This window comes from Loxodonta africana, unplaced genomic scaffold (genome assembly GCF_030014295.1).
Source record: "Loxodonta africana isolate mLoxAfr1 unplaced genomic scaffold, mLoxAfr1.hap2 scaffold_185, whole genome shotgun sequence".
Lineage (NCBI taxonomy): Eukaryota > Metazoa > Chordata > Mammalia > Proboscidea > Elephantidae > Loxodonta > Loxodonta africana.
The window spans coordinates 209,695-235,582 of NW_026974929.1; the positions used below are offsets into that span (position 1 = coordinate 209,695).

The following is a 25,888-nucleotide window of genomic DNA, read 5'->3' on the forward strand; positions in this document are numbered from 1 at the left end:
TCCTGCAATTGGGCATGACCCCAGGACATGTCTCTGAGAGTGCTGACACTTCCAGAAGCCAATGACCCCCTCACTGAGTTTCTCTGTCTTGGTCTCAGGATCAGTCAGGACAGCTTGTCACCTCAGGAGTGTTTCTGTTGAAGGAAACCTAAGCAGAACTATGGGTTTGTCCCTCACACCCTGCAAATCTGCCTCCTCTGAGTGGGGCGAGGAGCTACTGAAACATTGAAATCATTAAAACTAGCAGAAGCCACAGCCCATGGTACTGGGAGAAAACTGGGAGGGAGAGAGAGGTGGAGAGGTATAAAGACCCAGTTGTGAAGGCAACCAGCGGCCAAGATGTCCGAAGCCACAAAGCTGACAGAAGCTGAATGGCCTCAAACCTGGTGCTCCTGAGCCCATTTCTTCTTTCAATGGAAAAAGCCTTCCCCTGCTCTTATGCGACTGGGCTGGAAGGGCCTTTGACTTATAACATGAAGCAGCCTCCAGAGCCTCTTGGGGCAAGTGATGGTCAAGGAGGCTCTGCCCAATCCCACCCTGCCCTTCCCACTTGTCAGAGGACCAGGAATTTCAGTCTTCCAGCTCCTGGGCTGATCTAGTGACTTGTAACAGGATTTCACTGGACCTCGAAACTTTGGAAGATGGGAAACACTGCCTGGGTCCTGGTCTCATTACAGAACTTACATACAGGATAAGAAGAGGAGTTTGGGGCTTGACACCTGACATCTTAGCAAAGGTTTCAGTTTGTTTAGGAGGGAAGAGGTAAAAGAAGGCAGTGTCTACTATGTTCTTTTCCATGTGTTTAGGAAATCCTCACGAAGAGCCTCTCAGGTAAGGAGTGATGGGAAATGCCTTGGTTTACTCTTAAACTTTGCCCTTGAGGCATTTTCTTCATGGAGGGCATGTAAAATGTTGTCTATTCAAGGAAACACTCTAATTCTTATGTAGACTTTGTACAGAATGACTATGTATGAAAACTAAACTTGGTACTTCAGCAAAGAGGTTACTTCTCAGGGAAGGCCCATGGGGAAGTTTGTACCAAATTCTGTGGTGCTGCCATTATTCCAAGGAGCCCTGGTGGTGCAAAGTTTAAATGCTTGACTGCTAACCGAAAGGTCAATGGTTTGAACCCACCCAAAGGCTCAAAGGAGTAAACATCTGGCAATCCTCTCCCATTAAGATTAAAACTCAGGAAACCCTGTTGGGACAGTATTGCCTTCACTCTGGGCCTCAATGACTCAGAAATCCACTCGATGGCACCTAGCAACAAGAACAACAAGCCATTGCTCCCAATGTGCCTGAAACGCCTGTCTGGGGAAGGCCGGCCTTCAGAGCCAGCTCATGGCCACATCGGAATTGAGACTCATTTTTTGTTACCACACCTTATTTTGGGTCCCAAAATTTAGTTTCCATTTTATTCACCAGACTTGACTACAGACATCTTTTAGATATTGTGAAAATTAATTCTATTCTCTAGTAATGATTTTCTGTCAAGAGTATGTTCCCAAGCGTTTCCAAGAGACTGGAAAAACTTTCCAAAGAGTCATGTCCAGCGCCATGTTGTGCAGTGACTACAGTATTAACACAGTATATTTACCCACATACTTCCCATGTTTTCTGCTTTCCTGAAATACGGCTGAAATTCCAAGTCTACCTCCTGAAGCACTTCCATTAGCGTCTCATTTGGGAGAAGTCTGGTGGCGATGAATTCTCTCAGTTTTCCTTCCCTAAGAATGGCACTGTTTTTTCTTTACTCCTGAAGGTAAGGATTGGATATAGAAATCTGGGGTAATGTTTCTGATCTTTCAGTGTTGAAAAAATGTTTTTTCACAACATTTCAGCCTCTGTGGTTTTCTGATAATGAAGAAAGAGTCAGTGAAATTATTTTTCCCATGTGAAATCTATTGTTTTCTCTCTAGCTTCTTCCTGGGTATTTTGTTGATCTTTGTTATTCTGCAGTTGATTATGATGTACTGTATTTTTGTGCAAATAATGCATACATTATAGATATTCTTTGCCAACTGAGCCTTCCCCTTCCCGGGTACTCTTATGAGAATGGTGCCTAATTTTATTTATTTTTTTTATATGTTGGTGTAAAAAACTAGCACAGCATACTTGCAAATATGCCGGTTTGGGGGGAGGGGAGCATGTGATTTGCAAAAAACACGTAACACAATATTTGCATAAAAATATATTTTCACATAGAATTCTTTAGGATTAACCTGTTGGGGTTTGCTGACCTTCTGAAGCTGTAAGTTTACGTCTTTCATCAAATTTGGAAAGTGTTTGCCCAGTATTTCATCAAATATGTTTTCCTACAGCACACATTTTCTCCACTTCTTCTGGAGTTCTAATAAATAAACAGACTTTTTCTCTAATTCTTGAGGCTCTGTTCATTTTTTTCCATATTTTTTCTCTCTTTTCAGAGTAAATATTTTAAACTCATCTTTTTTTCTCAGTCATCACCATTCTGCTCTTGAAACTATCAAATGAATTTTATTTCTACCATGTATTTTTACCATGTAAAATTTTCCTTTGCAAATAGCACCTATTATCTTTCCATTTATTTAAAAAGTGTCCGTGTTATTTCTTGGAGAATGATTAGAATAGCATTTTAAAATCTGTGTCTTATGATTTCAAGACTACAAGTCTGGCTTAATTTTATGAGAATTTTTTTCTTTTTTGTTTTTTGTTTTTAGCAGTCTATTGACCCAGTTATGTTCAGGCTCCAAGTTCTGTCCCATCTTCTGTATTCTATGGTTCAAATGTAAGTTCAATTTTTGAAGGCTTTGCAGCTGTATTCAGATCTAATCTACGTGAGCCCCACTCAGTCTGGAACCTTGATGGCGTTCTAACCCATAGGGCGCCTCGTAAAGGATTTGATAATGCTTCTTAGGGTCAGGGCAATGCAGATGCATCTGGGGGGTGAACCAGGAGTTCATAGCAAGTCTGCAGAATCTCTTTCTTGCACAGTCTCCTCTCTTTATTTCTCTGCTGCTGTCTGAGTTCTGAAGGAGTGCTTTCCTGGCCCACTGGCAGGAATGCTGGGGCTTTAATCTCTTCATTCTGTTGTACACATAAGTGACTGGTTCTACCTATGGGGCCAAAGCACTGGATGGACAACCAGCCAAAAGGCTGGTAGTTGGAACCTGTCAAGAAGCACCTCAAAAGACAAGCCTGGTGATCTGCTTTTGAAAAGTCTCAGCCTTTGAGGTAGAATTCACTAGGTGCCAGTTAACAGCAGAGAGAGAGAAAATGTAATGGAGCTTTCTCTACAATATTTGTTTCTTCCATACTCTGGTCAGAGAGAAGGATTCTCCTCTGCCAGAGTTTCAGGTGTCTGCCCACCTGCCCACCTGCCCGTCTCTCTCCTTTACGGACCCTCTATCCCATTTATATGAGAGAGGGCTTCTCTTGGAGCTGTTTCTGTCCACAACGGATGTGCAGCTCTGGGATTTGGGCTCATTTAATTTCAACCTCTGGAATGTTCATACTCTTTGTTCCGGTTTCCCGCCACCTCCCCAATCCACCTTCAACAGTTTCCCTTGCAGAATCCTCAGATAGTGTCCCATGCATTTGTCCAGATACTTAGCTGTCAGATACCAGCATAGCCACCGGGGAAGTGCTGGTTGTGGTTGAGGGGGAGGGACTGTACACTGAAGGAGCTGCAAGATCTGGCTGCCTTGTGTGAGCAGGACGGGGGTGTGCTGAGGGACGAGTGCTGAAGGTGCTGAGTCAAGGGGAGTTTAATATAAAGTTGGGTCAAGGAGAGTTTGTTGAGAAGGATTTATTGCCGTAGCAAGGGTTCTGGAAATGGGTTTAATATGCTGTGGGATTGCTTTTGGAAGGTTGGAAAAGGCAACGGCCCAAATTCTATGAAATTGAAATGCCAGACCTACTGTGTCGGGTGTTGGAAGAAGAAATAAAAGCCTCCAATATGTGGGCATTTCTTGGAGGTCCTGAAGGACACCCATTTCATCAAAAGAATAAGGAACGTGGAGATGAGGGGAGCACCAGCAACATGGAGCTTACCCAATATGTATCCTTTGCAGGGGGTCCCTGGGTGCCACAAACAGTTAAGTGTTCTATACTAGCTGAAAGTTTGGAGGTTTGAACCTAACCAAAAGAACCTCAGAAGACAGTCCTGACGATCTGCTTTTAAAGGATCACAGCCTTGAAAACCCTATTGAACACTTGTACTATGCCCACATGGGGTGGTCATGAGTCAGAAAGGACTTGATGACAGCTAACAAGAACAATTCTCTATAGGCTCAGGTTTTAGTGGGAGCTGGGCAGCCTAGTAGCAATGTAAATCATGGTATCCCAGCTGAACAGAGGCCAGGTGGAAGTACTTAACTGTCAGAAACAAGTCGTGTGTAGATTACCATAAAGGTCAGTAGCTCAGAGTATTAGTTATCTCTTGGTGCATAACAAATTCTCCCCAAACTTATCAGGTGTGAGATAAATGGAAAAATATTAAACCCATTCCGATAAATTTGGAACTAGACAAAAATTTTGCTATCACTCAACATAGTTTTTAGGTGAAGGAATAAACTAGGAAATTTAAATAACTAGTACAAGTATTAAAAGAGATATTTAAAATAATGATGATATAATTATATACCTGCATAAAAGACAAATGCATCAAAATCAATGGTTTCTCTCCAGTATAGAATAAGGGTCTAAAATTGGCAAGGGTGGGAAGGGCAGACCGTTCTCTTTCCCCTACTACTTGACTGTACCACACTGTGTCCAAAACTGTAAAATATTTAGCAAAACATTGTTTTAACCAGAGCAGCAAAGGACCTCTATGAGGGAAAACAGTGTATTAAAGTACATAAAATGAAACCTGAATATATGCAAAAATATGCCATATTTTCAAATGGAACGTCTTGTCGATTAAATGGAGGTCCTTAAAACTAATATATAAGTGGAATGCATTTCTAGCCAGAATATTAAGATAGTTGTTTTTGAACTGTATACAGTAATCATATGCTACAAATACTACAGTAGATAACAAAGAATAGATAACAAAGAATATTCCTGTTGTTACGAGACTTGGAGGCAATTTTTGACTCAAAGCCATCCCATTTGACTGCCCCATAGGGTTTTCTAGGTTGTAATCATTATGGGAGCAGAACACCAGGTCTTTCTCCCTTGGGGACACCTGGTGGGTTCGACCTGCCACACTTTCTTTGGACTAGCAGTTGAGCACTTAATCGCTGCAAAACCAGGGCGGTTTTACCAAAGTAAAACATGAAAAAGCAGGATAGTGACAGGTGTCTACCTCTTCGGGTAACAGAACAAATTGATATTACATAGCATAGAAGCTGACAAGTCGACCAATGAAACAAAATCTGTTAAGAAGTCACAATAACTTACAAAGGTCGTATTTCAAGAAAATTATATTTATTTAATAAATGGTGCTGACTCAAGTGATCGTTCTGGGGCACAAAGCTTGCAAAAATGTGATACACAAATCATAGATTTGGGAAATCATGTGAAATGGAGATGACAAGCCTTAATAACAATTTCCATTTTACACAGAAGGATAAAAGTTACGCACTTGAACAATGAGCAGTGAATTCAAACAGTTCATTCAGAGTAAATCCACATGCCCAGTAAACATAGTCCAAGTTCAGAAAATATCAAACTGCCAGTGAAACTGGCACAATTTGAAAATCAGCACCACCTATAGCTGGCTGGGCTGTGGGGAGAAGGATGCCCTGAGAGGTGGCTGGAGAGGTGCATTATGGCAGCCTCTAGGGGAAAGATATGGCCATGACTCTTTACTTTTAACATTCTTTGAATTGGAAATCTCACTCTGTGGAGTCTATTCCACAGAAACAAATCCTGTAGTACACAAAGGATAGTTATTATTAATATGACCAAACTTTGACTGTCCATTGATGGTGGAATGATAGATAACTTATGGTAAAGCTACATCCTCAATAAAACAGGGAGTCATTAGAATGAAAAAGAGTTGTAGTAGTTGAGTGGGAGAAATCTCTATGAAGTATTATGGAAGTATTACTGAAACAATCAAGGTGCAGAGAAATGTATATAAAATGAGCACATCTGGGTTAAACAATATCAATTGTTTGAATATGCTTGAATACCTGTTTATGTTTATGTGTGTGTATAAATGAGAAGACGAGGGTACATGCAAGTCTGTGTGGGCTTGTTTAAGAAGGATAAGAGAGACTACTTACCACATTGTTAACCTGAATTACCTTGGATTCACTTGTGGGAAAGAACAGGGGGAGGAGAGTTAGAACATGCAGGAAGAGTGGACTTAGAAAGCATGGATGATAATGTTTCCATTTTAGTGGTGTTATGTATGGACAAATAAATCTGTCTTGAGCAGAGAAAGCCAGAATATTCCTTAGAAGTAAGGATGGCTTTGGACATCTTATCAAGAGGGACCAGTCCCTGGAAGAGGACATCATGCTTAGTAAAGCAGAGGTCCAGGGAAAAAGAGGAAGACCCTCAATGAGATTGATACAATGGCTGCAACAGTGTGCTCAAATATAGCAACGATTATTAGGATTGCAGTGACCGGCCGAGTTTTGTTCTGTGGTGCCTAGGGTCACTGTGAGTCAGAACTGACTTGATAGCTTCTAACAACAACATGTACAAGTCCCGATAAAGTGTACTGAATTGATATCATCTATTTAAATTATTCATGTAAGTTAAAGACCCAAAAATATAGTGTTAGTGCCATATCTAATGACTTACAGAGAATCAAGGTAGAATGTCAAGTGAAAGAAGGGGCAAGAGCAATGTGGATAGAGTGAGACCAAGTTTCCATAAAAGCAAACATCCCAGCAGATGTACTTGTGTACCTGTGACTGTGTATATGTGTCCCTGCAGAGAAGTGTAGGGAAGGACACATATGTGTCTATTAACATTGGATACCTTGTGGGAGTGGGAGCAAATTACATACGAGGGTGGGACCCTGATGTAACTTTTTTGTCATACAAATCTGTAATCTTGAAAATGTAATAAAAAACAATTTCAGAACTTCGGAAATTGATAAACATCATAGATACATGTATATTTTAATGTGTTTCGTTAGATATTTTAAATAGGTGAAAATTTTCTATAATGACAGACAAAAGATTTGAATCACTTGAAGGAGAGCACACCACAGACAGTAATAATCAGATCCAGTGCATTTCTTCTTGTTCTTGGAACCAGTGAGCTCTTCTGGTCTCTATAACTGGAAATGACCAAAAATAATTTTGGGAAGTCAGTAGAGTTACCCCTCAAACACGTTTGCAAGCACATGTCTACAGCTAAATGTAGAAGGCTGGACACCATGTGCGATTCACTAGGTAACTCATGAGGCTCCGGAAAATTCTCTTTCCTGGATGTGCTGGTACCACCTCCTCCCTGCCTTGACCCACTGTATAACCCGCCTTTGTGCATTCGAGGCCCTTTTCAGGTCTGAGCCTAGAGCATAGAGGACATCAACTGGGAAAGTAGCTTTTAAGAAGAAAGATGTTGATCAAAAGACTTCAGAAAGCAGTACCTCCCCAGCCAGCCTCTCCCCAGCCTGGGAATGCCAACCCCTCCCACCCTGATACCTCTGAGAATCTCTGATTTTTTGTTCTGGATCCTTAGGAGACTGCAGAATTTACCTGGTCTGAACACCTTGGCTCTTCTCTGCCTGTGGCCCTCTCCCTCACAGGAGCTGTCTCTGTCACTCTGAGGCATACACACAGGACAGCCTGTGGATGGAGGTGCCCATCCTAGAGGCCCTGCCCTCCTTTCCTCTGCCCTCTGTGGTCTCATCTCCCAGAGAGATGGATGCATCCCTGTCATGTCCAGGGCTTCCCCACACCTGAGATTTGATGTTGTGACTGAGACTTGGTCTTTTTTGTCCACTGTTGAGCCTGGGCCTGAATTTCCCTCTTCACATCCATACCTGTGTTCTCGCTGTTCTCCCCAGGTTAAGAACCCTCTCCTCTCTTTTGCTTCTTTCATCTCAGACGGCCTTTTTCTTCCAGTTCTTTGACCTCGGGACAGAACAGATTTGACCACGGGGGGGGGGGTAGATTAACGAGATTTATTGACGTGTCAAGAACTGGAATGTACAGCTTTATTTAAAGGAGAAGAAAAAGTTCCAAAGCTCTACCCCTTACCCGAGGACATACTCTACAAGAAATACCCTGTAAGCACTGGATCAACTCTTATCCAGAAATGGTTAACACCCAGGGGGATTTTTCTACACCACCTCCCAGTTACATTCCCCTAATGAGGCAACAACAATGCATCCTAATCAGAACCCCAAATTCACCCTAGGAGACCAGAAGACATGGCTGGGGTGAATTCATTTTCCTTCACCGGGCCCTCCTCTCCTCCTGCCAAGCCCTACCTCTTTCTCTGCCTGTATGCTGCTGGGAAGGGACCCAGAGTCCTTGGTTTAGGGCTTTATGCCCACTGCTCACCTGCAGGCAGGTTTCCTGACACCCTGCCATCTCTCTGATTCCTTCTCCTCCAAAGAACTCAGTGATACCCCCTTCACCATCACACCTCACCAGGGTCCCCCTTAGCCTCCCAAGTCCCACTGAAATCCCATTCCCCTTTCCCTACTTACGCTGTGCTCATCCTTAAGGGTCCCAAGACCTCACCATGAAGATGAGGCCTGTCCTGTCCTCTCCTGGGCCAGGGGAGCCTCTGAGGGGACCTGGTGTCTGTGTTCAGCTATCTGGGGCTTCTTCCTTAGGGCTGGAGGTCTTTGTGCCCTTAGGGTGGAAGGCTGGTGGTCACAGGGGAAGGAGGTTAAGATCTTCCAGGGGAGCTGGGTTAAACGAACCTGAATGGAGGTCTCTCCTGAAGGGCCCACGTTTCCAGCCCAAAGGCCCTGCTCCTCCTAGTCCCAGGGTGCTAGCAGGTCTTTAGGTCCTTCCCCCTCTGGCCTTGGTGCTGCACCTTCTGCGGCCTGGCCTGCCTCTGCAGCCTGTCCAGCTGGTGCCTCAGCCTCTTCAATTCTTCTCTCTGCTTCTCCAGCTGCTCCTACAGGCGCCTGCAGACTGCTCTCATCTCCCTCACCTCCCTCTTCTTGGAGGCCATCAGGTAACGCCTGGCCAGCAGGTGGCAGCGTTGGGGCCTCCCCTGGACTGAGCCTGGCAGCGGCCTCTCCAGCAGCTCTTGAAAGAAGACCCGGCAGCTGAAGCTCTGGCTCACACCATGCGCCGCGTGCGCAACCAGGGCCTCCCCGGATTGGAACAGGCGGCCGCAGGCCACGCAGCGGAAGCCGCGCTCACGGGTCACCAGCCACTCCGGGGTGGCTGCGCGGGGGCTCTCCCCATGCTTCTCCCCTTGGTCGGTGAGGTCCGAAGTACAGGTCTGGGTCCCCTCCTGCCAGGGCTCCAGGGTGCTGACCAGGGACTCAGTGTTGGCCAGACTAGGGGCAGAGCCGATGGTGCTCTCCTCAGAGAGCTCGGCCTCAAAGACCTGGGGCATCTTGCCCACGGGGGCAAAGGAGGTTTTGGTCTGCCAAGCGACCGCCGCCCCCTTGACTGTGCGCACCTGGGTGAAATATGCGCACCTGACCCATTGTTTCTCTGAAGTAGCCCTGTAGCTGGAGGAGTGAGAGGTCTGCTCGGTAGAAGATGAAGGAAAAGAGCTCTCTGATGCTTTTGGAATCTTCCTGGGCCTGGAACTTGGGCTTTTTGCTTGGGATGTTGTTGATTCTTGGGCATTTTCCTCTTGGATAGAGACCTCTGAGAATAGTAGATTTAGTTGAGCTTTCAGGGTCCTTATCCTCACCTGTGACCCCAAAGCTTTGGTCATAGGGACCCCTGGAGGCCTTTCCATTACCACATCCTCCACCTCTGCAGACCCCATGCTTTCTTTCTTCTTCCCCAGAGACCCACCACCCTTTGGGGGCACTGCTGTGGAAGACAAAGTCTCCATTGTAAAGTGGCACTGTTTATGGTAGTTCATTTTTTAAGAAATTATTTTTCTTTAATTCCACATTTATTGAATTCCAATGAATTTGTTCGTTTGGAACTTAGAAATGACCTCATTCCCCTGAAACTTCATAATAAATGTGTGACGTCATTGAAAGAAGTTTTCTATGATGGTTTTTTTCTTAGTAAATTTGGGGTGTAAGCGCTCAAAGGAGAGCAATGCTCACCTCTTTTCAACCTCTTTTACTGAAAGGCTGTTTTACGGAGAAGTTATACTTAAAGAGAAGAATGCGTATATTTAGTTAAGACTCTTACGTGTATACCTCTTTCTTGTACCCTTCTTAACCAAGCTACAGTAGGGGATTAAAGTTGCTTTTCTCGGAATAGAAGCCCTTGTCCTTATTAGAGGAACTCCTTCAGCGTGAGGCAGAAAGAGATGTCCTTATCTGAGAACCTGATGCCAGAAACCTCAGACAGACAGCACACAACCACCTTAACTGGGTGTGTCTGGGTGGGTTGCCTATGTCAACCTAAAGGTCTGTGTATGTTTGTGAATATGTGGGAAAGACTGTAGACTTCAGGATCCAGAAAGAGATAGAGCTAGGTCATGTGTGTTGGATGGAGGGAAAGCTCCAGAGACAAGATCCAGAGACGGAACCTGCCAGCAGTGTGTTAGAGGGATACAGAGACCAAGGAGGGAGCAGGAAGCAGGGCTCAGCTACCAAAGGGCAGAATGGGGCAGCAACAGAAAAGACAAAGGTGGTACACTAGTTGGAGAAAGGATGGAGAACTGGGAATGATAGCAGAAACTGAGGTTAGCTATAGTTGGAATTTGAAAATTCTTTCTTGCTAGGCTTTGAAAACATCATGCTGATTGAAGAAAGTTAGTCATAAAAGGACAACTACTGTATGATCTTACTTATATGAAATAAGCAAATATATAGAAACCGAAGATTATTGGGGGTTGCCAGCTGTGACAGGGAGGCGGGAAGGGCCTGAAATCTTTCACTGTCTCATCTCATGCTGTCATTCTTAATCTCTTTATACTCTCAATACTTTTTCTTTTTAAATTTATAACATTTCTATTACTTAATCATCATATAACTTGAGTTTTAAATTCAAAAAAAGAGAAATGAGTAAGAGAAGGTGCCACTGTGCAATACTTTGTGTCAGCCAGGCATCAGGGAACCAGAGTGACAGAATGCACTTCTTCTTTGCGGAAAGCTTGAGGAGAGTCACGGCAGCTACAATGACCATGTCATATAGACACTCCAGTAAAAGGTCTGGTTAACTAGAACTTTGGAAATTGGGTGAGTGGGTAGAAAGGAATGCATTGCAGAGAAACTGAAGATATATATGTATGTACATATATGTGAATTAAAATAACTTTGTGTAGCTAGTAATTGGCAATGATAATTCATCATGGATTTCTGAGCAGAAGATCCAGGTAATGATACCTGACTTCAGGACAGTTTGCTTTGGCATTATTGTGCACAGAACACCCAAGGAAGAAATACAGCTCCTCAACGGGAGCTGATGCACTGCTTCAGCAAATCTTAGGATATAAGTTTAGAAGAAAAGCATCATCTCCCGAAGGTCATAAAAGTTGTTTGTGAGTATATACTAGATTTTCTTTTATTTTTTTTTATTGTGCTTTAAGTGAAAAGTTACAATCCACGTCAGTTTCTCATACAAAAACTTATGTACACATTGTTATGTGACCCTAGTTGCTCTCACTACAATGTGACAGCACACTCCTTCTCTCCACCTGTGTTCCCTGTGTCCATTCAACCAGCTCCTGTTCTCCTCTCCCTCCTCACCTTGACTCCAGATAGGAGCTGCCCATATAGTCTCATGTGTCTACTTAAGCTAAGAATCACACTCCTCACCAGTATCATTTTAGGTCCTATAGTCTAATCTTTGTCTGAAGAGTTGGTTTCAAGAATGGGTTTAGTTTTGACAGACAGTCTGGGGGTCATGACCTCTGGGGTACCTCCATCTCAGTCAGACCATTATGTCTGGTCTTTTTACTGGAATTTGAGGTCTGCATCCCACTTTTCTCCTGCTTCATCAGGGATTCTCTGCTATGTTCCCCTTCAGTGCAGTTATTGGTGGTAGCCAGGCACCATCTGGTTCTTCTGGTCTCAGGCTGATGGAGTCTCTGCTTTATGTAGCCCTTTCTGTCTCTTGGGCACCCCTTGGACACAGTCCCCTGGAGGGACAGTGGCAGGGCTGACAGTAGCATTCAGGATGCAGTTTCCTCAGGGGGAGACAGCAAGTCTCACAGTCTACTCACAACTCCAGAACCAGAGAAGAGCAGTGCTGTTGGCAAAAGCTAAGTACTTGCATTCGTTTTACTGTGCGCTCAGCCCCCAAGACGGCTTCAGTAGCTGTAGATTTCCCTGCACCTGAGATAGGTGTTGCTGTGCAGCCTGAGCCATTCTCCTGGCCTTGGAGAAGGAATAAATTAACAATTGGGGGAAAAGAGAATCTGCCAGCTCCGCTAAGCTGGGGAGCTCAGGACAGAAGAAGCTCCTTTCCAGGCACAAATGGTCCACGGACTTTGAATACCTTTCACCCCTGCACGGACCTGTGTAGGCCCATTTCAGGAGATTAGGCCCTTGTTGTTGCAATGGTGTATGTGCTGGGTATCCAACTTCAACTGTTTCACCTTGCAGTGGAAAGGTGTGTTTTTGATGTTTGACACTGCTCTGCCTATTAAACAGGGTCCTCACCTACCTACGTTGGGGGCCTGAGGACTGGTGGCTCCACCCACATCATCTAGACACCCACAACAGGGGTCCAAGGATAACAGGTGCCTCCCAGTCCTTACAAACAAAAGCGTAGGGTGCCTGTGGTCTGACTGCAGAACCCACCTACCTGTGCACTATAGAAACAGAGGTGCACTTTCCTCACAGATACTTGGGAGATGGTTCTCAGCCCCCGTCTTTGTTCAGAGTGTGACCCCCTGCTGCAACCAGATACCTGTGTCTACAACAATCACCCCTCCCCATATAAGACTATAGGACGTGAGGACCTACAATTGATGACCAACTACCTAGACACCTGAACTGAATCTATACAAGAAAAGTGAATGGACTCCTAGGCTCATATACCTGGTAACAGCCCTAGCCATCTGGTGACAGGATGTTAAATCTTGAAAGTTGCAAATGATCAAGCAAGCTCACTCAAGCAGCCTATTTGGGCATATCAAAACAAAACAAAGCAAAAAGCTAGGATACAGTTGGCAAAAGTAAAAAAATAAAATAACTTATAGATGGCTCAGAGACAGCAGTCAATATCAAATCACATAAAGAAGCAGACCATGATCACTTCAACAGTCTCTCAAAACAAAGAATCAAGGAATCTTCCAGATGAAGGTGTTTTCCTGGAATTACCAGATGTAGAATACAAAAGGTTAATATACAGAACTTTCAAGAGATCAGGGAGATCAGGCAAAATGCAGAACAAGCCAAAGAACACACAGATAAAGTAGCTGAAGAAACTAAAAAGTTTACTCAAGAACATAAAGAAAAATTTAATAGGCTGCAACAATCCATAGAAAGAAAGCAATCAGGAATTCAGGAGATTAACAATAAAATTACAGAATTAGACAACTCAGTAGACAGAGGAACAGTATTGAGGAAATGGAAAGCAGAATTGGTGAGATTGAAGATAAATAACGTGGCACCAATATATTTGAAGAAAAATCAGATAAAATTATTTTTAAAAAACATGAAGAAACCCTAAGAATCATGTGGGGCTCTATCAAGAGAAATAACCTATGAGTGATTGAAGTATCAGATTAGGGAGGGATAACAGAAAAGACAGAGAGAATTGTTGAAGATTTGTTGGCAGAAAACTTCCTTGATACCATGAAAGATGAGCAGCAGATATCTATCCAAAATGCTCATTGAACCCCACATAAGGTAGATCTCAAAAGAAAGTCACCCAGACATATTATAAAGAAACTTGCCAAAACCAAAGACAAAGAGAGAATTTTAAGAGTGGCTAGGAATAAATGAAAAGTCACCTACAAAGGAGACTCAATAAGAATAAGCTCAGCCTACTTGAGAGAAACCATGCAGGGAAGAAGGCAATGGGATGACTTATATAAAGTGATGAAGGAAAAAAATTGCCAGCCAGCATCATATTATATCCAGCAAAACCGTCTCTCAAATATGAAGGTGAAATTAGGACATTTCCAGATAAACAGAAGATTAAGGAATTTGTTAAAAAAAAAAAAAAAAAAAACTACAAGAAGTACTAAAGAGGGTTTTCTGGTAGAAAATCAACAATATCAGATATCAACCCAAGACTAGAATGCAGAACAGAGCAACCAGATATCAACCCAGGCAGGGAAATTACAAAAATAAATCAAGATAAAAAAATGCTCAGAACAGGGAAACAGTGATGTTATTATGTAAAGGATGACAATACTAAAATAATAAAGAGGGAGTGAAAAATGTAGTCATAGATCTTTCACACAGAGAGATAGTCAAGGGGATAGAAAGAAGTAAAAGTTAGGTTTAAACTTAGAAAAATAATGGCAAATATTAAGGTAACCAAAAAGGAGACTAACAATCCTACACATCGAAATAAAATACAAGAAAAACATAACAACTCGGGAAAAAAAAAATCAACAATGAATAAGAGGAAAAGGCAATATACAAAGAATAACTACTCAGTACAAAAAATTAAGCAGAAAAAAGAAACTCGACAACATACAAAAAAAGATATCAAAATGATGGCAGAAAACTCATAACTACCATAATTACGCTGAATGTAAATAGACTAAATGCACCAATAGAGACAGAGAGTGAAAGAATGGATTAAAAAACACGATCCATCTATATGCTGCCTACAAGAGACACTCCTTAAAGACACAAACAAACTAAAACCAAAGGATGGCAAAAATATATCTCAAGCAAACAACAATCGAAAAAGAGCAAGAATGGCAATATCAATTTCTGACAAAATAGACTTTAAAGTTAAATTCACCAAAAAGGATAAGGAAGGACACTATATAATGATTAAACAGACAACATACCAGGAGGATATCACCATATTAAATATATACACACCCAATGACAGGGCTTCAAGATACATAAAACAAACTCTAACAGCATTGTAAAGTGAGATACACAGCTCCACAATAATATTAGCTGACTTCGACATATCACTTTGGTGAAGAACAGAACATTCAGAAAGAAGCTCAGTAAAGACATGGAAGATCTAAATGCCACAATCAACCAACTTGACTTCACATACATATACAGAACACTCCACCCAACAGCAGCCAAGTATACTTTCTTTTCCAATGCATATGGAACATTCTCTGGGAGAGACCACATATTAGGCCATAAAGCACACCTTAACAGAATCCAAAACATCAAAATATTGCAAAGCATCTTCTCTGACCATGAAGCTATAAAAGTAGAAATCAAAAACAAAAAAAAAAAAGCAGGGAAATGAAATCAACCACTCAGAACCTGAGCATACCTTGCTTAAAAACGACTGGGTTATAGAAGAAATTAAGGATGGAATAAAGAAATTCACAGTATCCAATGAGAATGAAAACACTTCCTACCAGAACCTTTGAGACACAGGTAAAGCATGCTCAGAGGTCAATTTATGGCAATACATGCACACATTCAAAAAGGAGAAAGGGCCAAAATCAAAGAATTATCCCTACAACTTGAACAAATAGAAAGAGAGCAACAAAAGAAACCCTCAGGCATCAGAAGAAATTAAATAATAAAAAGTAGAGCAGAATTAAATGAAATAGAGAACAGAAAAAAAAGTTGAAAGAGTTAACAAGACCAAAAGCTGGTTCTTTGAAAAAATTAACAAAATTGCTAAAACATTGGCCAAACTGACAGAAGAAAAAAAGGAGAAGAAGCAAATTACCCAACATCACAACAGACCCAACTGAAATTAAAAGAATCATATCAGATTAGTATGAAAAATCATACTCTAACAGCTTTGAAAACCTAGAAGAAATGGATGAATTTCTAGAAACACATTGCCTACCTAAACTAACAGAAACAGAGGTAGAACAATTAAATAAACCCATAACAGAAGGAGAGGTTGAAAAAGGTAATTAAAAAAATTAAAAATCTCCCAACAACAACAACAACAAAGCCCTGGCCCTGACAGCTTCCCCGGTGAGTTCTACCAAACTTTCAGGGAAGAGTTAACAGTACTACTAGTAAAGGTATTTTAGAGCATTGAAAAAGATGGAATACTCCCAAACTCATTCTATGAAGCCAGCATATCCCTGATACCAAAACCAGGTAAAGACACCACACACACACACACAAAATTACAGACCTATATTCCTCATGAACTTAGATGCAAAAAACCTCCACAAAATTCTATCCAATAGAATTCAATAACATATCAAAAAAATAATTCACCATGACCACATGGGATTCATACTAGGTATGCAGGGATGGTTCAACATTAGAAGAACAATCAAAGTAATCCACCATATAGGTAAAACAAAGGACAAGAACCACATGATCTTATCAATTGATGCAGAAAAGGCATTTGACAAAGTCCAACACCCATTCATGAGAAAAACTCTCAGAAAATAGGAATAGAAGGAAAATTCCTCAACACAATAAAGGGCATTTATATAAAGCCAACAGCCAACATCACCCTAAATGGAGAGACTCTGAAAGCATTCCCTTGAGATGGGGAACCAGACAAGGATGCCCTTTATCACGACTCTTATTCAACAGTGTGCTGGAGCTCCTAGCCAGAGCAATTGGGCCACATAAAGAAATAAAGGGCATCCAGATTGGTAAAGAAGAAATAAAAGTATTTCTATTTGCAGATGACTTGATCTTATACAGAGAAAACCCAAAAGAATCCTCAAGAAAACTACTGAAACTAATATAAGAGTTCAGCAGAATATCAGGATACAAGATAAACATACAAAAATCAGTTGGATTCCTCTACACCAACAAAAAGAACATCAAAGAGAGAAATCACCAAATCAATGCCATTTACAGTAGCCCCCAAGAAGATAAAATACTAGGAATAATATTGTAACCAGAGACATAAAAGACCTATACAAACAAAACTACAAGACACTACTAAAAGAAATCAAAAGAGACTTACTTAAGTGGACAAGCATACCTTGATCATAGATAGGAACTCTGAACATTGTAAAAATGTCTCTTCTACTGAAAGCGATCTATAGATATGCTGCAATTCCAATCCAAATTCCAAGGACATTTTTTAATGTGATGGAGAAACAAATCACCAACTTCATATGGAAGGGAAAGAGGCCCCAGATAAATAAAGCATTACTGAAAAAGAAGAACAAAGTGGGAAGCATCACACTACCTGATTTTAGAACTTATTATACCACCATAGTAGTCAAAACAGCCTGGTACCGGTACAGCAGCAGACACATAGACCAATGGAACAGAATTGAGAATCCAGACATAAATCCATTCACTTATTAGCTGATATTTGATAAAGGCTCAAAGTCAGTTAAACGGGGGAAAGACAGCCTCTTTAACAAATGGTGCTGGCATAACTGGATATCCCTCCACAAAAAAATGAAACAAGATCCATACCTCACACCATGCACAAAAACTAACTGAAAATGGATCAAAGACCTAAATATGAAATCTAAAACGATAAAAATCATGCAAGAAAAAACAGGGACAACACTAGGAGCCCTAATACATAGCATAAACAGTACAAAAACATTACTAACAATGTACAAGCACCCAAAGAAAAATTAGATAACTCCTAATAATCAAACACTTATGCTCATCCAAAGTCTTCCCCAGAAGAGTGAACTGATTACCGACAGACTGGGAAACAGTTTTTAGCTATAACATTTCCGATCAGCATCTGATCTCTAAAATCTACATGATAATGCAAAAACTCAACAACAAAAAGACAAATAACCCATTTTAAAAATGGGCAAAGGATAGGAACAGGCACTTCAACGAAGAAGACATTCAGGCAGGTAACAGATACATGAGGAAATGCTCACAATCATTAGCCATTAAAAAAAAAAATGCCATTAGAGAAATGTAAATCACAACTAGAATGAGATACCATGTCACTCCAGCAAAAAAAGGCTGCCATTAATCCCAAATCACAAAATAATAAATGTTGGAGAGGTTGTAGAGAGCCTGGAACATTTATTCACCACTGGTGGGAATTTAAAATGGTACAGCCACTTTGGAAATCAATCTGGCACTCCCTTAAAAAGCTAGAAATAGAACTACCATAGGATATGGCAATCCCACTCCTTGGAATATATCTTAGAGAAATAAGAGCCTTTATACGAACAGATATATGCACAACGATGTTCATTGCAGCACTGTTTACAATAGCAAAAAGATGGAAGTAACCAAGGTGCCCATCAACAGATGAATGGATAAATAAATTGTGGTACATTCACACGATGGAATACTTCACATAGATCAAGAAGAATGATGAATCCGTGAAATATTTCATAGCTTGGAGGAATCTGGAGGGCATTATGCTGAGTGAAATTAGTCAGTTGCAAAAGGACGAATATTGTATGAGACCACTATTATAAGAACTCAAGAAATAGTTTAAACAGAGAAGAAAATATTCTTTGATGGGTATGAGGGTGGGGAGAAAGGGAGGGAGAAAGATATTTGCAAATTTAGATAGTAGACAAGAACTATTTTAGGTGAAGGGAAAGACAACATACAATAAAGGAGAGGTCAGCATAACTGGACTAAATCAAAAGCAGTTTCCTGAATAAACCAAATGCTCCGAAGGCCAGAGTAGCAGGGGCAGCATTTGGGGGACCATGTTTTCAGGGGACATCTAGGTCAATTGACATAATAAAATCTATTAAGAAAACATTCTGCATCCCACTTTGGTGAGTGGCGTCTGCAGTCTTAAAAACACTATCAAGCGGCCATCTAAGATGCATCAATTGGTCTCAACCCAGCTGGAGCAAAGGAGAATGAAGAACACCAAAAATACAAGGTAATTATGAGTCCAAAAGACAGAAATGGCCCCGTAAATCCGAGACTACATCAGCCTGAGACCAGAAGAACTAGATGGTAACCATCTACAACCGAAGACTGCCCCGACAGGGAACGAAACAGAGCATCCCTGATGGAGCACAAGAGCAGTGAGATTGCAGACCTCAAAGTCCCATAAAAAAATCAGACTTAATAATCTGACTGAGACTAGAGGAACCCTGGAGGTCACGGTCCCCAGACCTTCTGTTGGCCCAAGGCTGGAACCATTCCCAAAGCCAACTCTTCAGACAGGGATTGGACTGGATTATAGGATAGAATATAATAGTGGTGAGGAGTGACCTTCTTGTCTCAAGTGGACACATGAGACTATGTGGGCAGCTCCCGTTTGGAGGGGAGGTGAGAAGGCAGAGGGGGACAGAAAGTGGCTGAATGGACACAGGGAATACAGGGCTGAGAGAAGGAGTGTGCTCTCTCATTACTGGGAGAGGAACTAGGAGTACATAGCAAGCTGTATACAAATTTTTATATGAGAGACTGACTTGATTTGTAAAGTTTCACTTAAAGCACACACACACAAAAGATGGAAAGAATACACAGAGTCACAGCACCAAAAGAAATGGTCGACTTTCAGTCGTTTCATGAGGTGGCATATGATGAAGAACTGGTAGTAGTGAAGCAAGAAGTCCAAGCTACACTGAAGGCACTGGCGAAAAACAAGGCTCCAGGAGCTGACAGAATACCCACTGAGTTGGTTCAACAAACAGATGCAGCCCTGTACATGCTCACTCCACCATGCAAAGAAATTTGGAAGCTAGCTACCTGGCCAACAGGCTGCAAGAGATGCACGTTTGTGTCCATTCCAAAGAAAAGCGATCCAACAGATTGTGGAAGTTATCAAATGTAAATCATAGTATTAGTAAATATGGTAAACAAACAAACAAAGAAACTCTATCTACTCTACAGTGAATATGACATTCTATCCCCAGGAGATCTAGTGAGTTTATGATGTTGTTGTTAGGTGCTGTTGAGTCAGTTCCAACTCATAGCGACCCTGTGTACAACAGAACGGAACAGTGCCCAGCCCTGGGCCTTTCTCATTGCTATGTCTGAGCCCACTGTTGCAGCCACCGTCTCAATCTGTCTCATTGAGGCTCTTTGTCTTTTTCACTGACCCTCTACTTTACCAAGCACGATGTCTTTTTCCAGGGGCTGATTCCTCCTGATAATATGTCCAGAGTACATGAGACCAAGTCTTGCCACCCACCTTTCTAAGGAGCATTCTGGCTGTACTTCTTCCAAGACAGGTGTGTTCATTCTTCTAGCAGTCCATGGTATATTCATCATTCTTCACCAACAACATAATTCAAGTTTCTGTTCTTTTGTCTTCCTTATTCATTGTCCAGCTTTAGGATGCATATGAGACGACTGAAAATATCATGGCTTGGTTCAGGCACACCTTAGTCCTCAAAGGGACATCTTCGATTTTTAACACTTTAAAGAGGTCTTTTGTAGCAGATTTGCCCAATAAAATATGTCATTTGATTTCTCGAAGTGTGCTTCCATGGGTGTTGATTGTGGATCCAAGTAAAATGAAATCCTTGACGACTTCAGTATTTTCTCTGTTTATCGTGATTTTTTTATTGTTCCAGTTGTGAGGATTTTTGTTTACTTTATGTTGAAGTGTAATCCATACTGAAGGCTGAAGTCTTTGATCCTCATCTTCAAATCCTCTTCACTTTCAGTAAGCAAGTTTGTGTCATCTGCATGTCTAGGCTGTTAATGAGTCTTCCTCCAATCCTGGTGCCCCTTCTTCTTCATATAGTCCAGCTTCTTGGACTGTATGGATTATATGTTTTTTTAAAGACACTGAGTTTTTGGTAATTTACTACGGCAGCCCTAGAAAATGAATACAGAGCCCTTCACCAAGGACAAGTCAAGTTAGCACCAAAAATGCTCCTGTAAGGGTAGCCACGTAACATGAGACATGGCAGTTTTTAAAAGTATGAACTAAAACTTTCAGCTTTGACAAAGGAAGGGCTCCTCTAAGTCCAAGTTCTAAGTCCATTGCTGTTGGGTCAATTCTATCTCATAGCGACCCTAAACGACAGAGTAGAATTGACCCATAGGGTTTCCAAGGAGTGGCTGGTAGATTCGAACTGCTTGGATAAGTATTGTGAAAAAATACAACCCTGACACACAACTTTTCTGAGCTTAGTATTAAAACAAAACAAAACAAAAAAAAGTTGGTATCGAGTGGATTCTCACTCATAGGGACCCTACAGGACAGAGTAGAGCCTCCCCACAGGGTTTCCAAGGAGCGACTGGTAGATTCAAACTGCAGACCTTTTGGTAGCAGCCAAATGCATAACCACTGCACCACCAGTGGCTTTCAAATCAGCTATAGGCTGATGATCTTCAAATTCTTAGAACCTGGAAAACCTCACAGTGGTATCCACAGCTGGGAACTGTTCTCCACACTTGGATGACCTCAGACATCCAAATCTAACATGTCCGGAAAAAAATCTTTTGGTCATTTTCTCAAGTTTGTTCCTCCATGATTTTCCACATGGTAGAGAATGGCTCTGGTGACCATGCGCTCATGGTAGCCTGAATTCTAGAAGTCACCTTTGATTCTCCATTCCCCTCATCCCATACATCTGATCCACCAGCAATTCTTGGCAGCTCAAGCTCCAAAGTTCACCTCAAGCCTGCCCACTGTTCCCACCTGCACTACCACCATCACTCCTCACCCTGACCACTGCAGAAGCATCCTCACCAGTCCTCTGTATTTGCTGTCTTCAAGTTCTCCTGGGCTACAGTTAATTCCTGGGACACATTCTTTCTGAAGACCATTGAACAATAGAAGGAGAAGGGCATTTAGTTGTATGCTACCTCCTCCGCTTGAGCTGCATGCCCCTCAGAAATCACTTTTCACTGTCCACTCTATAATGTCTCTATTCCAATTTCCTGTCTTTGGCCGCACTGCTTTGATAGCGTGCATGCATGTGTGCTTCAGGGGTCATGTAGACAGCTGCTTGGAGGAATTTTTCTTAGTACAATCATGGTCGTGTGCCATCAAGAGATTCTGACTCATATCAACCTTGTATGACAACTTAGAATTGCCTCACAAGGTTTCCTAGGTTGCAGTCTTTATGGCGCAGCCCTGGTGGCCCCGTGGTTAAGACCTCGGCTGCTAACCAAAGGGTGGACAGTTTGAATCCACCAGTTGGTTCTTTGCGGAAAGACATGGCAGTCTGCTTCTGTAAAGACTTATAGCCTCAGAAACCCTATGGGGCAGTTCTGCTCTGCCCTATAGGGTCACTATGAGTCGGAATTGATTCAACAGCAACTGGTTTGGATTTTGTTTGGTTAGAATCTTTACGGGAGCCCATCTCCAGATCTTTTCAACCCCTGAGCTGGTGGGTTCCAACGGCCCACCTTTCAGTTAGCCAAGCACTTAACCGTTGCACCTCCAATACTTAACTCTGCGCCGGAGAGGGCCCTCTCCTGACGTCTCCCGTCTCCTCACCCCACACACCTTGGCGTTGTCCTTGCTTCTAGACCCCACCCTCCCCTCTGGAGGCCCAACCCCCCCACGCCCGCCCCACACCCGGGCCGCTGGGCGGGGCCGGCAGCCATGTTCCACGCCGTCCAGCCAGTTACTCCCGGAAGCGCTGGGACGGGCGGTGAGGGGCCCGGGCCTGATGGCGCGCCTTAGAGAGGATGCTGTTCATGCTGCGTTCCCTGCCGTGTTCTCTGAAAGGTATGAAACTCCGACACCTGGCTGGAGGGACCGGCTCCCAGACTGAACAAGCCCGGCCCCTCGAAGGTGTGGAGGGAAGGCACCAGGAGGGTGGGTCCCAGTCCCAGCATCCCGGGGGCTCCAGAGGTTGGAGAGTCCGGACGTTGGGTTAGCAGCTGGCATCGCCCCCTCCGGCGTACCCCGTCCCGAGTGATCCCCAGGGGCGGACGCGGTGCGGGCCCGGGCGGACGCAGCCACTGTAAGGGCTGCGAGAGGGAGCCTCTGGCCCGGGAGACGCAGCTGGTCTGCGAAATTTGCATCCCCGTGGATTTGTGGCGGGGGGGGGTCCAGCCGCGGGATCCAGCTGCGGAGTGCCCTCGGGCCTGGGGGCTTGAAGGGCTTGGGGAGAAAGGCCATGTCCAGGGCTGCGCCCAGGTCCCTACTCTGCCCGGGGCGGGTTTGCGGGCCAAGCTGGGGGGTGGGCACCTGCCCCCCCGCCCCCCACCTGCTCCCTGTGCCAGAGGGGAAACCAAGGCCCAGAGTTCGCCCGGGGGGGTGAGATTCCAGACTGAGGGAGGGGCACTCGCCCCCATTCGTCATCCCACCCCCACCAGACTCCGTAGGGTGCCAGGGACGGGGAGAGAGGGATCCCCCGCCCAAGGCCCTGCTGCCCCTTACTGTTTTGGGCACTGTGCCTGGGAGGCTGAGGCACCCTGTGCCCGCGCCCGCGCCCGGCTGGTCTACTCTCGGGGCTGGGGCGTCGGCGGGGCCCCACCGGGAAAGGAAGGGGTCCTGGGAATCTGTGGAGCAGCGCGGGGATCCTACTCCTTGTGGATGCAGCAGCGATTCAGTGTCTGTTAACAGTGTGGAGGCCGGGTCCGCTCCCCCTCTGGGTGGCGGGGGTGCGGGTAGCATGAAGGGGTCCTGAGCGCCCATGTTGTTTGTTAACTTAAACGTTTGTGCGGCGCTGTGTAGCAGTCGCTGTGGACGCGGTCTCTGGTGCTGAGGGGATTTGAGGGTTCCTCACACTGGCGGGATTTGGAGCCTCTACCCTGGTGGCAGTAGGTTTAGTGGGTTACCCTGGTGGCGTAGTGGTTACGTGCTAAGGCTGCTAGCCAAACGGTTGGCAGTTTGAATCCACCAGGCGCTCCCTGGAAACTGTGGGGCAGTTCTACTCTGTCCTATAGCGTCGCTATGAGTCAGAATTGACTCGATGGCAACGGGTGTGTTTTGTTTTTTTTTTTTAGGTTGGAGATTAGGTGTCTCTCAGGCTGACATTTGAAAGTCTGGAGCTGACGGTTTATGAGGGTTTCTAAGGGTTTTAAGCGCTCCGGCCATGGGCACCAACCCGATCTTCCAGCACCTGCGGACGGACCGCCCCCCCCTCCCCCCCCGGGGGATTGGCTGCTCTGGGACCCGGAGCCCAGAGGGCGGTGAGAAGCTGACAAACGTGAGTGATGTCCTGCAGGCTCCAGTTGGTGGGGCAGCCCTGCTCACATGGTCTCAATACCGGCAATCGGGCAGTCGGCTTCGTGCCTGGGGGTGGTTTCCGAATGTTCCCTCGTGTCCCCCGACCCGTGCGGGGCGACAACTCTCCCCTGGGCGGGTACCTAGTAGAGGCCTGCAGGGCATCAGGGTATGGAGGGGCAGAGCTTGGGCGGGGAGGGCGCGGCCCTGCAGGTTCCTGTACATGACCACGGCGGGGGGGTGCGGGTCGTGAAGGCTGGGCCTGGTAGGGGACCCACTAGGTCGCACAGAAGGAGTGGGTTAGGATAATCATAGCATTAATGGGAGTATTGAGAGAGCGCCCTGGGGCGTTGGGTCCCTCGGGAAGAAAAGCTTCTGCTGTCGCCACTGGAGCGGTACCCAGTTCGTCCCATCTTAGGTCCAGGAGGTTCCCATGCTCGGAGGGTCTGGTGGGCAGAACAGAACCGGCGGTGCGCGCGCCCTCTCGCCCCCTTGCGCCGAATCGCTGAAGTTCAGTGTCAGGCTATTCTAAGCCATGGTTTTGGAACTGAATAGTGAAGCAAAGCAAAGAAATGATGCAGTGCCTTGATGGGACCGGTGGAGACAACAAGAAGCAAAGCACAGCTCAAACTTCAAAATTCCACTGAGTGTTAGTAGGATTTGGAGGAAGAAAATAGACGGAGACTCGAGAGGCCCAGAGATGCAGAAGGGTTAGAGGATTAGGGTTAGGGGTTAGGGTTTGGTGTTAGGGGTTCAGGTTTGGGGGTTAGAGGTTTGGGAGTTAGGTTTAGGGGTATAGGTTTTAGGTGGTTGGGGGTTGGGGTTAGGGCTGGGGTTACTAGGCTCAGGCACAAGTGGTTTAGGGTTAGGGTTAGAGTGAGGCTGAGATTGATTCCCCAGTCTTGTGTACCGTCTTTCCTTCGCCAGAGTTACCACCGATCTGTTGTTTGGTTGGAAACCCTGGTGGCGTAGTGGTTAAGAGCCACCGGTGCTAACCAAAGGTCTGCAGTTCGAATCCACCAAGCACTCCTTGGAAACTCTATGGGGCAGTTCTAATCTGTCCTGTAGGGTCGCTATGAGCTGGAATTGACTCGACAGCAGTGGGTTTGGTTTTTTTGGTTATTGTTTAGTTGGCTTTTCTCTACCCGCTCTTCGTCTCCCTGGTGAACATCAAGGATTGTTTCTGTGCGTAAATGTTTTCATGAGTTTTTATGATAGTGGTCTCTTACTGTATATGTCGTTTTGTGATTGACTTAGTGTGATGCGCCCCAGATTCATCCATGGTGTGAGATGTTTCGGAGATTCATCATTGGTCTTTATTGTCGTGTAGTGTTCCACTGTGTGTATGTACTGTAGTTTGTTTATCCATTCCTCTGTGGATGAGCACTTAGGTTGTTTTCATCTTTTTGCAACTGTGAATAATGTTGCAGTGAACACGGGTGTGCATGTGTCTATTCCTGTGACTGCTCATGGAAACCCTGGTGGCTAGTGGTTAAGTGCTATGGCTGCTAACAAAAAGGGTTAGGGTTTGGGCTTAGGGATGTTAGGGTTAGGGTTGTTAGAGTTAGGGTCGTTAGGGTTTGGGGTTAGAGTTTAGGGTTAGGGTTTTTTGGTTGGGGTTAGGTGTTAGGGTTAGGTTTAGGGTTTGAGGTTAGAGTTTGGAGTTACAGGTTAGGTGTTAGGGGTTGCAGTTTGGGGTTTAGTCATTAGGGTTTGGGTTAGGTTTTAGGGGTTAGGGTTTAGGTTTAGGGTTGGGGTTGGTG

General features: G+C 44.2%; 2 protein-coding genes across 3 annotated transcripts in view; one reads left to right on the forward strand and one right to left on the reverse strand.

Annotated features, from left to right (window-relative positions):
* LOC135229306 (protein FAM170B-like) overlaps positions 1 to 25,888 on the forward strand; it is a 136,461-nt gene that overhangs the window by 29,580 nt on the left and 80,993 nt on the right. The gene's annotated exons all lie outside the window — the stretch shown is intronic.
* On the reverse strand, positions 632 to 10,350 carry LOC135229305 (protein FAM170A-like). The gene is made up of 2 exons (XM_064278948.1): positions 7,931 to 10,350; positions 632 to 7,222 (listed from the first exon to the last, which is right to left on the reverse strand). Exon 1 carries the CDS (start codon positions 9,952 to 9,954, stop codon positions 9,022 to 9,024), a length of 933 nt encoding a protein of 310 aa, XP_064135018.1. The 5' UTR covers positions 9,955 to 10,350; the 3' UTR covers positions 632 to 7,222; positions 7,931 to 9,021.

Bases quoted from the DNA above. Each gene is read 5' to 3' on its own strand.
- LOC135229305 (XM_064278948.1), bottom strand. From the start codon at position 9,954: ATGAACTACCATAAACAGTGCCACTTTACAATGGAGACTTTGTCTTCC.